The sequence below is a fragment of the Pezoporus flaviventris genome, unplaced genomic scaffold (genome assembly GCF_033815535.1).
Source record: "Pezoporus flaviventris isolate CSIRO_AGI_PZ_B2104156 unplaced genomic scaffold, CSIRO_AGI_Pfla_v1 ptg000002l, whole genome shotgun sequence".
In the NCBI taxonomy this organism is placed as follows: Eukaryota; Metazoa; Chordata; class Aves; order Psittaciformes; family Psittacidae; genus Pezoporus; species Pezoporus flaviventris.
The window spans coordinates 53,565,894-53,578,748 of record NW_026892550.1 but is presented as its reverse complement, the minus strand read 5'-3'; the positions used below and the strand labels follow the sequence as shown (position 1 = coordinate 53,578,748).

At 42.3% G+C, this 12,855-nt stretch overlaps 1 protein-coding gene across 5 annotated transcripts in view; it reads left to right on the top strand.

Annotated features, from left to right (window-relative positions):
- Window positions 1-12,855, top strand: part of SLC20A2 (solute carrier family 20 member 2) — a 57,849-nt gene that overhangs the window by 22,895 nt on the left and 22,099 nt on the right. For 4 of the 5 annotated variants that reach the window (XR_009747692.1, XM_061478799.1, XM_061478789.1 and 1 more), the window contains exons 2-5: window positions 2,495-3,047; window positions 7,743-7,883; window positions 9,112-9,197; window positions 11,235-11,331. Coding sequence is in view for 4 of the 5 variants with exons in the window: in XM_061478799.1 (XP_061334783.1) it covers window positions 2,759-3,047; window positions 7,743-7,883; window positions 9,112-9,197; window positions 11,235-11,331 (613 nt within the window). In the remaining variant the exon portion in view is untranslated. Of the gene's footprint in view, window positions 1-205; window positions 485-2,494; window positions 3,048-7,742; window positions 7,884-9,111; window positions 9,198-11,234; window positions 11,332-12,855 lie in introns of those variants that run through there. The other variant, XM_061478817.1, reaches the window with a different exon arrangement.

Below are 12,855 nucleotides of genomic sequence, written 5' to 3'. Positions count from 1 at the left end.
CCTTTGCCAAGAGCCCCATCAACAGACTTCGGGAGACTTCATGAGGAGTTTTAGGAGCACACGTACACACACTTGAAGTCTTCATTTCTTTGGGACCATCTGGAGTTCTCCTCCCCCTCCCAGGGAAGCTAATAGAGGCAACCTTGTGACTTAGTGGTTTATTTTGGAAGCTGCAGGAACTCGCTGTGGCCAGAGGAGCCAGATTTGGCAAACGTTGTCCCATGAACTCTGTTGCAGTGGGGGAATGTCACAATCCCCCTGCTCTTCCTTATCCCAGATAATTGGGTCACCACAGTAAATTGGTAGGTTGGTTGATAAGTGGAGAAAAGACAGATCTCCGTTGGGAATAAGGATGTGCTTTCATCTTGCGGGTCTGAAGGAAACGGGTCTCATATAATCACAACGTCTATGCATGCATAGATCTCAGTAAGCTTTGCCCATTTTCAGGAGAGGAAACTGGGGCACCACAGCTAACTTGGCAAAGGTACTGTGTAAATCCATGCAGGATGAAGAATGTAATCATTAATCTCCAGGATCAAGAAAGGACTGTGGTCCAGCACGTCATGTCCTAGCAAAAATCTCATATATATAATAGAAGTTTTTAGTGAATGAATTTAACAGTGTTTTGCATTCCTTTACAGGCAAACAAGTGCTAACTTTAATTGTTTCTTCCAAATATTGTTAGACTTCTCTGTCAAGACCTTTTTCACTCAATGGGCTGTGAGCTCATGAATTACAAAAAGGCAACAAGTCTTCAAAAGTCAAAAATGCATTGGTGCTTCGTTTTCTCACGTTATCTCATAGTATAAAAATCCTTATACAAATGTTTTTAGTTGTTAAGACCTTCCAAGATGTTATTTTAGAGTGTAAGGCATTCAAGGATTGATGTCTGCTTCATGTCTGGAAAAGACTGGAGCAACAGTTGTTCAGCCAGTTTGGAGCCTGGAGAAAGAGAGACGGACCTCTTTTCTGCTGAATATGTGTATTTAGAGAAAGCATCAATCCTTGACATCAACTTACAGGTTTTCTTGGAAACACTGATGTGTAGATATGTTATTTTCCTGTTGGTAGTTCTTAATGATTCAGCATTCTGGGAATATGTGAATATTGCCATTATGTCAGAGGTTTCAGAGACCCTTCCTCCTTGCTACCGCAGGACATACATTGCATTGGGGTCATCGAAAGAAATTAAGCATGGTCTCTTGAAACTGTTGGTGTGGGTATTTTGTATGAGACTGAAGTTACTGTGGAAAAACTTAGAGCAGGAGATGGGCTCAGGGCTTTTTGTCTGATATCCCCTGATCTCTTGAAATGCTTCTTAATACGTGTGGAGTTGGCTGATGGGTGCTTGCCGCTAAATGTTCCTTTAACCCCTTGCCACCTCCAAAATGCCACTTTTCTGTAGCCAACCATCATGGATGGGAAAGAGGGTTGCATGGGACGTCTCCATGGCAGCTGCTAGCAGAAGAGAAGCAGGCCTCAGAAGAGGCAGGAGGTTTGAGCAAATTTCCTTCTAGCTTTTGACCATCTTGATATCAGTGTGGGCCCTATACTCTGCTTTGCAGTCTTTTGGATGGTAACGGGTTTATTTTTGAAGTCCCTTTCTGTCCCTTTTTTTTGGTGTGAAAGAGCTCAGATTAGACTAATTAATAGCTAAATGTAATTCGAAAGGCAATCACAAAACTGAAACTATTAAAAGAAATACTATGTCTGTAACAGTGGGTTGAATATAATAACTATCAGCAATTTCTCTTTCCTATAATTAGTTACCAGAGAGCTTAACTTTTTAGTTAAACTTCTCTAAATCTGTAGGAATGTATGGGAATATTGTGATTACTGTGCTGTCTCAGTGACTGAGAAGCTATAAGAAAATTGTATTACTGCACGGGATGTGATAACAGCAATAGATGAATATTAATGCCCTTCAGAGTATTTTCAGTAGCGTTCCCTAGACAGACATATAGATTAAGTCATTGTTCAAAGGAGGGCATCCCTGGCTGCAGTTGATAAAATGTTGAGAGCTCTGCTGAGGATGGTGAAGGTAGGTGATAGACATCAACTGGGAATCAGGCTGTATGGTATGGTCTATATGTTCTGCATATCTTATACTCACTGCGTGCAAAGAGCCAAGAAGAATCCTTCCTCTAGGAAGAGGGTTTATCACACTGTTAGGTAAACTCAACACAAACAAAATGCCCAACCTTTCTAAATCCTTTTAAATTGCTCAAAAGATTTCCTAGCTCAGTGATACTGCAAGAAACATATTGCTTTGGAGGTGACCTAATTTTAACCTCTTCTGAGTTGCTTTATGATTAGAACAGTCACATGCTGAGGTAGGACCCCATTAGGGGGTTTAATTCATCTGTTTACTTCTGAAAACACACACTGTTACAGGCTCTGCTGAGAATTCCCCTCTTTTCTTTCTTTCTTTTATTTCTTTTTTTTTAATTTTATTTTCTTTTTTCTGTTTTTTTTATTTTTTTTTCTGTTGCAGGACAGAACATCGCAGTTGTACCAGTTTGGGAGCAAAATATGGAATGTGTTTCACTGCTGACCGACGGCAGCCAAATGAACAGTATTTATAGTAGTTTGAAAATCAGCAGTTAGCAGTTTCTTCACATTCTAACACTACCCAGCACTTTCCAGAGAGAACTCATTGTTTACGAGAAATCTGCTTTCCAAATCCGTGTGTCGGTGCCCTCCAGCCTTGCCTATTAACTATTTGCAAAGGGGAAGCTAATCTACAGTTTGGGGAAAAATGGCGATGGATGAGTACCTGTGGATGGTCATTGTGGGGTTTATCATTGCTTTTATTTTAGCCTTTTCGGTTGGTGCAAATGATGTTGCCAATTCGTTTGGAACGGCTGTGGGCTCTGGTGTCGTTACTTTACGCCAGGCTTGCATTTTGGCTTCGGTTTTTGAAACCACTGGTTCAGTGTTACTGGGAGCAAAAGTAGGAGAAACAATTCGGAAAGGTATCATAGATGTTAACCTGTACAACAACACCGTCCCACGGCTGATGGCAGGAGAAGTGAGTGCAATGGTTGGTAAGTAATACTTTCCAATTACAAGTAATGTTCACTGTGTGTTTGTCATCCGGTTTGTTCGTTGCGAATATTGTTAACTAAGTCTTCACATCCTCTGGACTTGCACGTCTGGTTTTGTGTGCGTGCAAGGGCCTGTATTCCTTTTGTAGTCTCCTGTGTTTTTTAAATGCTCCTAATAATTTAGAGTTTTGAATGGTTCAGCAATTTAACAAATAGAAGAAAAAAAATGTTTAACATAATGGCTCATATATATGTATTCCTAGGATGCTGGAAAAGATAATCTGGAGATTTTTATGATAGTAAATGGAAAATATGTAAGCTTTTGTGACCATATAGAAGGTCCTACACAAACAGCAGTTTGCCGTAAGGACAAGCAGGAATTGCCTAGTTTTTTTAAAAATTGCATAAAATCCAAACATGTTTCCTTAAACTGATTGTCCAGCTGAGTGATTGCAATTAATCATACGCTTGCTGTTGGCAAAGCTAAAGGATCAGTAAAGATAGATGGTCGCATTTAAGGTCTGTTTAGTTTTTCTGGCTCAAACCAGCAGCAGTTCAGCATACCTTAAAGTCTGCTCCGAGGTGCTTTTATTTGCAGTTAAGTTAATCTCCCTTTAGAACAAATAGCATATTCTGAGGTAAGTAACATTAAGCCACCGTATTTACTCTTTGTTTATATGCAAGAGGCTTTGTGAGCTTTTGGAGAGCTCCCTCAAGGATCAATAGCAAACCTGCTTTTAAAGGGCAGGAGACAGCAGGAAGGAAACCCTTTCACTGTAGGAGAGGCAGCCCAGGCAAGGGGCCAGCCTGCCTGTCCCACCACCAGTTCTTCAGCCTGGGAGATCCATGGCATCCCACAACAGGGCAGTGCGATTTATATGAGTATCGCAGCTTCCTCTATTTGAAAACTCAAAGGTTTTCTTCCTTAAACATCCTTAAATCTAACTTAAATATTATTTCACCTACCTCCTCTAACCTCCCACGGTTTTCAGGCAGGACCTGCACTGAGATAGCAGACCTCTGCACAGATTCACCTACATGTGGTTAATTTCCCATTTATTTAGGGAAGTGGAAAAGTTTTGCTTTTTTATTATTTTGATGGATCAAGATGGACATTGAGGACCAGCTTCTGGACTTGTCTGAGGTGGCTTTGTGTGCTTGAGGGTAAGGAGATGGTTCCCTTGGGCTTTCGCTGCTCCTGAGCCTCCTGAAGGTTGGCCACCTTTCCTTTGGCCCAAGGGGAAGAGGGAACGATTAGCAAGAAATCACTGCTGGGACCACAGCCACTTCCCCAAATGGCCCCTCTGTGAGGCTGCCAACTTAAACCACATCAAATGCTCTTGGGCACTCCCTATCAGTTCTTCTTTCCCAATGTGTTGCAAGGTCAGCTGCAGATTTCTGGTCTTTACCTTGAGTTCTGGGGTGGTTTCTTAGTACCACTCCACTTCATTTAGCTCTCTGCTTCCTGAGGTAGCTCCATCATTTCCCATGGACATGTACCCAGAAGCAGCTTACACCATCTGAAATGTAAGTGATCGGCATCTTCTGACCTTCACATTCTTGATGTTGACGGTCCCTCCTTAAGGAAGGGTCCTTTTCTTTTTCTGCATCTATTTCTGGCATCCTGATCCTGACCGGTCAAAGTCTGAAGTTTCAGATGCCCCCTGCGGAGGCAACTGGCCAGGAGCTCAAAGAAAACAACTTATTTGCATGCGTATTTACATAAGCCTGTGTGAACTTCATGACCAGTTGCATTCCCTTCCTCCAGTAAGGGCATTAAGAAGAAATTCCACATTTTAAATCTCAGAATTAATCACAAGTTACAAACTGCAGATTTCAACTTTTCTCCCCTCAAATCCATCCCCAGTTTTTTTTTGGACGGATGATGCTGGTTTTCCTGTATTTTCTCTGGGCCTTCCTGGATGTTTTCTTTTCATCTTTCTGTTTTTGCTCTGCATTTACCCCCTCACCCCATCATTCCACCCCATTCTCTCATGCCTTATGAGCATGTTTTTGCAAATGGATTTAGCTTCTGTATTTTAATGAGGCTTAAATGAGTCAACAGTCTGGGAGAGACCAAAAGTCTCTGTATGCTCTTTCCAGATGTTAGTGGAAGATCCTTTGATGCTTGCAGCAAACAGCAGATGGTGATTTTCAGGGCAACCTTTTCTCTTAAGAGAAAAGGAAGCAGGGAGCGATGGGATTAAAACGTTAATATATAACATTTCTTAATAACTCACAGTGTATTAAAATGTTGTTTGCTAGGCAGTTGGGAAGCTAGGGACTGTCGCTCTTGGGAGTGAATTGTAGTACTTCCCTCACATTAACTCATTGTCAGCTTATTTCCAGGAAGTGCCCAAGTGTTGTTCTAGTGGTCCTGGTGGGAGCTGAAGTCAGCAGCTGGTGCAGCCAAGGAGGTGCCACCAACAGAGAGGAGATTGCAGCTGGGATTAGCAAAGCACCGTCCCAGTCTTGCAGGTGGTGTGGTACTCGACTGGGGGCTCTTGGCTGGTGCTCAGCACCATATCTTTAAGAGTGGATGCAGTGCCTTCAGCATCAGGGCAGTGTGACATGCACCCTGAGCTGAAAGCTGGCATTGGCAACTCTTGGTCAGGGCAGTCCGCAGCCAACCCTCTTTCTTTAGGGATAGCAATTGGGAGGAAAGAGTGTGTGGCCATGGCGTCAGCAAGCATGAAGAGTCTGAATCTGGGACTCTGTTACAGGTCTAGTGACCCCTTCCTAGGTTAGTTTTGCAAAGATAAAAATCGGGAACGTACATTTCGTGTCACAGAGGAGTTAAAGCTTTGGTGTAGGTAGTTAAGGCATTTCAAGCCCCAGAGGAGAGTCCCACTCTGACTTGATCTCAGTTTATTTCCGTTCCTTATTGTGCTTCCTTTAACTTCTTTAGACCACACATTGTCCTTCTCAGACTATCCATCAGTCCTCCATCACTTTCCCTGTTGCTTTCCTGTTTGTTTTCAAGGTGAAGTTGATTAAATAAGAGATAGTGTTACTGTCCCTTTATTCTCCTCTCCCCCAAAACAACAACCCAGCCCTCACTACACATTTGCAGCGCAGCTGCTTGGTTGTATTTTCCTTATTTTTTCAGGCTATTTTGTAATTACATATCTGTGACTGGCTGGTCTGTTTATTTGACTCTTCACAGATGTTGCCATCTGTTTTCTCTGTTACCTCACTTCCACTTGCTGGTCTCTAAGTTCATGTCAAAGGTTTAAAAGTTTATTTATTTTTATTTTAGTACAGGGGAAGAGAAGCCAAAAAATTAAAGAGCAGGTGTCCTTGTTAGATCTAGAATCTCCAATAGCAGTAGCAGTACCAGTTGTTTTGGCATAGTACTCCAGGAGAGATCAGTTTTACAAACTGGTTGACTTCCAAACGTGGCCACGTGTGATGCCAGCAAATTACCATTTGCAGATGGCTCCATTTCAAGACCTTCAAACCATTCTCTCCTGTTGGAGCTGAGGATGGAGGCTGAGATTTTGAGTAACAGCATATGTTCAGTCGCCTTGCTTTACCACCTGTGTCTGCTGTAGATCTGTTTAGATAGGTGGCAGGAGCCAGAAAACACAGGATCTCTCATGGCAGTTTGACTGTTGCTGTTGGGGTCTCTTTACACAGGAAGATGTGGTCTTAAGGCCATGAAGTCTTAAGATGAAGAAGAGTTCTTTTTAAGAATTCTCTGATATTAGGCGAGATCCACAGAGAGCTTGTGTCACTGCCAAAATGGTTTTGGTGTCCTTAGGTTAGTGCCACTGCAAGAGGAGCAGGGAACCTAAGTCTTGCAATGTGGAAATGAATCAGAGCATGGAGCTGTGTGCTTAAGGTTTTGGTGGCTAGCTGTGGTCTCATCTAACTACCAAAAGTTGGGACTGAAAACAAATGTAAGGCATCCACTCTGGTGCTTGGAGTCTTTTTCTTTTTTCCCCTGCACTCTTGGCAAACATCCTTCCTTGGGATGACTGTTGGGACACCAGACATCGCATTTACTGTACAGACTGCTAGCCATCATCCCTTAGTATGGGGATCTTATTTCCTTATACCAAGGGTATCTTTGGTTACACCATGACTGAGATAAGCCTTTTCTACAGTTCTGAGTTTCTCCAATGAGCTGCAAATGAAGGCAGTGAGAGTCCTTATTCCCTCCTCAGTTCACTTTTCCTAAAAAGGACTCTGGACGGCCACATGTCACTGAAAGGAGGCGTAAGAACTCCTTGACCCCAAATCTGAGCCTTTCTCTGGTAGCATCTGAGTTCAGGAGCATGTGTAATTCATTAGTGAAATGGTGGGTGCCTCCTCACTTGGAGGCTTCCAGGTCCAGCCCTCAAGAATGAATTTTTTAAGCTTGATGCAGACTAAAAGCAGTTTGTGTATTTAATCTGCTGCAAATACTGAAAGCCTTCAAAAACAAAAAAAGCAGGACTGTTGTGCAGTGCAAAGAGCTGTTAGTAATAAAAAGTTGTAAGTAAGATGCAACATTCAAAGCGGCTATTAAACTGTCTTAGTATCTACTTTTAGAGACAGAACAGGAACAAAACTCTCTTTAGGAGATCTCTGTTGTGTATGTGGAGTGTAGGCAGTGCTCGTAAAAGAATGTGGGTATGTGGCAAAGAATATTCTGTGTGAGGTTACTGTTGCTGTTGTTGTTTGTACCATATGCTTGGGTTTTTTTCCTAGGTTCTGCTGTTTGGCAGCTGATTGCATCGTTCTTGAAACTCCCGATATCGGGGACCCATTGCATCGTAGGTGCTACGATTGGATTTTCTCTCGTTGCAATTGGCACACAGGGAGTCCAGTGGATGCAGCTTGTCAAGATTGGTAAGTCGTGTTTCCGTTTATGTGTGAGGCTATGTGAAATAGTGTGCACTGCCTGCAAAAAACATTCCCTGAAATCTGCTTTGTGCTGATAGCACTCCCTCCTTAAATGATTTTCCACCCCAATCCTGTCATTCAGAGGATGCACTGGTGCTGTGTTCTTAAAGGGCTGCTGTGTGTCTCCAGTGGAGAAGGGGGTAAAACATAAGCTGCACTGCCCCAGTGTAAGCTGAGAACACACTGTTCCTCAGAGCCATGCTTCAAGGTGACATTCCTCCTCTTCTAATTCTTTCTGTGGCAGTTCATACCACCCCGTTCTTGCTCTCGACAATGCTAGCCATCATGTGAATGCCCACAGTCATGTTTCTCCACCCACCAGCTTCAGGGAGGTGAAAGCTGGGCATACACAACATGTTTAACTTGCAGCCTCCCATTGGCAGGATCAGCACAGCCACGCAGGGATGCGAAGGAGTTTTCATTATTCTTTTGGAAGCCTTGTAACCCAAGTCACAGCCTAAACCCTGTGTTAAACACAGTGTTTGATGCTGAAGACATGGAAATACAACTGAGTTTTAGAGAAGTTGGAGCAATGCTTGTTTTTTTTAATTCTGTTGAAAGTAGAAGGGAGTTTGCAATGACAGCAGAATCAATGTTAACCACGCTGCAAACAGTAAATCACTCTGGATGAGATTTCCAGAGCTCTGCCCTAATCCAGTTTTATTGAAATCAGTGGGAGTTTTACCACCTACTTCAGTTAAATCAGTCCTGGACACTTGCAAATCTGGCCTGCAGAAAATGTACGTGTGTTATTCATTACAGTTGATGCTGCCATGGCATTTTGGAAATGGAGGCAAGCAGCATGGCATCCTAATAGATGCAGTTGCTTTCCACTTGCTTGCAACATTTGTGATCATGGTGATTAGAAAATTACAGGGCTTTTTTGGTCCCCTTTGCATCAAACTAAAAGAAACTTTCCTGATGGATTTGATTGCTAAACTTGCAAAATTATCAGAAAATGCTTTGGCCAATATTTCTAATATTGCCTAGTATTACTTTGATTTTCATGAGTGTCACTGGACACTGAGTTATACCAGTTGTAAGTAAACATACAAAACATTCGTTCCAGTTGTACAAGAACTGTTTTAAATTTATGGCTCATCAACTGCTTACTTAACTATTATGCAAGAATGCTGTTTATTTCTTGTTTCATTCTTTCTCTTCTTCTACACAGTTGCCTCTTGGTTTATTTCCCCACTGTTATCTGGCTTGATGTCTGGAGTCCTCTTCATGCTGATTAGATTCTTCATTTTAAACAAGGTAAAGAAATCTCACTGTTATAATGAGTGCTTGGTATGAAGGCTGTGTTCTAGATTCCCATTTGAGTGCTGGCATTTCCAGCGTTGGAAGTTTGCAGCTTGGGTTTTTTTATAGCCATTGGAACTGTACTGCTCTTAGCAGTTCTGAAAGCTCAGCATAAGTAATGTGGCAAGTATTTAAGGCTTAGAAGGTGCTATGTAATAATTAATACTGTGTATTCTGTTTGATTAAAGGATGGTACATTGAGATTGCATCTGTATTAGTATAAACTTGTTGGTATTGACTCAGCCTCATGATGGTCATTCTGACTATTGTTTAAACAGAACAACCATCCTTTGGAGACAGCCAAATCGGTATCTCCTAGTTGTGGAATTTAAAGCTTTGGTTTTCTAGCACATCAGACAGTAGAAGGTGGTCATCTGCATATTTCCTAGATTCTCAAGAACCCTGGATCGATGGGTTTTAGTGACCTCAGTCAAAAGTGGCAGTTTTGAAAGAACATCAGTACATGTATCTTTAGTGCAGAAAGAGGATTTGCCTGCCACCCAGCATGAACTGGAAATGAGAACACTTATCTGCTCTTTCCATTTCTCTTGTACCATTCAACTTGCTAAAATGGGGGAGTGCAGTGCATGACAGTGACCTAAAATAAGGGACACTATATTAGCAGTTATACAGGGAAATTAAATGCATGAGAGATTAATTCTTTTGCTATAAATAGCACCACCTGTAACCTCAGATTCATCACTCTTTATTTTTGATGTAAATAAATGTCAGTGATAAAAGCAGATGATAAATCTGATCAGGCTCAGCTCTGAATTTAAAATTCCTCTAGTTGCATAGAGGATGAGGAGAAATTCCTTTATTGCATTCAAAACCTAATAACTTGAGAAATTAGTCATCAAAATCACAAGAGCTCTTGTATAAAAGCAATGTATTTAAGCATTCAAGAGGCAGAAAGCTTTCAAGCTAAGGAAATTGTCTTCTGACTGCCATCTGTGCCATTCACAACGTAGTAAGATCTGTAGAGCCTCTGGCATAAGCTGGTAGTGACTCGTGTTGTGTGTGTGCATATAAAAAGAGCAGCCTTTTAGCTTGTGAGCCCATGGCCTGGTGTAGGGGTTCATGACCTTCTTGGGGGTGTCTGTGAATAGCAGCTGGCCCTGTGGATACAGCCAGTGCTGCATCATGCTTCAGGACCAAGGCATAGTGCAGGGTGGCTGCAGCCATCTCTTGGCTCCCTTTACTAGCTCGTGGCAGCAAGAAACAAAACCGCATTCGCCAGCCCTTAGCTTTGCCAGGCTCTTTGCAAACACACGGAGCAGCTCAAAAGACCAAAGCAGTCTCCTCACAAAGGCTTTTTAACATGGCTCGCACAGTGCATTTCCGCTGCGCCGTCAGCTGAGCCTCTTTCCTTGTGAGCACCGAGGGCACGAGACCGCAGTGGACAGTAGGCACAGTAGTGGACTAAACATTGGATGCTCACTTTATGCATGCTGCCTGCTCAGTATGGCCAGACAACATTTTGGAGATCTCTGTTAGCTGGTGGAAGGTGTTAGATCGTCTCAGTTGAAACTGAGAGGTTAGGAATAAGTTCTTGTGACGGGCGCGTTGCACTGAGGCATGTAGCCAAGCCCGAAAATGTCAAAGCCCTGTCCTGCTGGGCACCCTTCAGTCATGTCAAGTGAAAGGGACTCCTCACCTTGGAGACAAGATAGGTAAGAAAACACTCCCAGAAAGAAACCTGGTCCCAGATCACCCAGCAAGTCTGCAGCTGACCTAATAGTACAACCTGTCTTCCTGGTCCCCATTAGCAGTATCAAGCCAGAGCACTAGTGCTTGCCAGGACCAGTGATGCAGATTTGGGTGTAACCAGACAGGTCACCATCCTTTCCTTACCATCCACCCGAGCTCCACCTAACTGGCACTGACTCAAAAGCACGTGTTTTCCTCATGGTGGTTCATGCTGACATTAATCTGGTGGAAAATCCTGCTAATATTTCCTTTTTTTTTCCTCTCTCCACAATTTCTGTGCAGGAAGACCCTGTGCCCAATGGTCTCCGCGCACTTCCAGTGTTTTATGCTGCTACCATAGCTATTAACGTGTTTTCCATCATGTACACGGGGGCACCAGGTGAGTGAGCTGTCCACAGGAGGGAGGCATCCCACAGTGTCTAATGATGCTCTGCCAGTGTGCTGTCAGGTAGCTGTTGACATTGTATGTTTATTTCCTATGTTAGGAGTTGACAAAGGCAAAAGTAAATCATACACCTCCCCACATGCTTCTATTTGTGCATGTGTTTTTGTGACTCCCTCCTGATCACTCCAGTTAGTGGGGGAGAGCAGAGCTACAAAAGAAAATCCCTTTTTAGAGGAACGGGAAATACTGAGCTGCCAGCTTCAGCTTCATGAATCTGAGCACGCTGAAATCAGCAGAGTCACTGTTCTGGCAGATCTACCACAGAGCTGATTAATTAAGTTTACCTCTTTATGTCCCTTAAACGATATGAAGCCACAAACCTGTTTCTGCATTAAATGCACCCTTTTTCTTGGGTGCTGTGTTTTCATTGCAACTCAGTAGGAAGAGGTAATATGTGTAATTTTCAGGACTCCTTTTGTATATTAGTGTATTTTGTGTGCATTTATATGTTTGTGTTTAGTTGTGTTTACTTATGTTTGTGTTTATATTTGAACTTATGTTTGTGTGTTTACACATTTATGTTTATGTGTTTGTATTTATGTGTTTATATTTAACTTTACTTAAGCAGTTTACGTTTGAACATGCATTTGCAGCAAAAGAGCTCAGAAAAAAGATGATCAATGATCTTGACTACCTTATTGAAGACTCTGGTCATTAGATTGGATTATTGTGGAAGAGAGACACATGACCATGTCCCTGAATTAAAGAAAGCAGCCTTAGAAAGGGACCTTTTCTGAATAGAAATTTGTTTTCTCTAAAACTTGACACACAAGATGCACTCAATAAACGCAGTCAGTAGACTCTACTTCACAGTGTTACTGAAATGAATAAAAAGCTTCAGAAGTTCCCAATTTGAGGGTAACATAACTCAAGTACTCCCTTTTCTTAAGTCTAATTGGCTATGTATCCAAGATGTCTCACAGTAAATCAGCTGTATAACCAACGTTTCCTCATCAGTTGTACTGCAGAAGTAGGTCAGGCACTCTGCAGTGACTCATTAAGCAAAATAAATGAAATAAGAATCTTAATGTCCCTTCTGTTTCAGCTCAGCAGTCTCTGAGTGTGTGAATGAAAAGGTGGGACTTTGTTTTTGATACTTGGGAAATACATATTTACTCTCCAAGGCCTCTGTCATGGCAACATTTACTTACAAGGATGAACTAATCACATAGATTTCAAGACAAGCATGCATATGGGGGTTTGAAAGATCATAGTCCAAGCTCTTTCTTCATTAAGGGTCTGATCATTCAATTGAACAAGTGCAAGGAGCCTTATGGGGGGGATACTTAAGGTTACTGGCATGATTGCACATTGCAGGACTGAAACCTGGGCTCTCAAATGCTACATTTAGCTATTATCAAGCAAATTATGGCTTAGATTAAGCTAAGCATCAGGCTTTATTAACCAGAGCAAAGGTCAGGTAAATACTTACCCTAATGGGCAACATGGTCTAACATG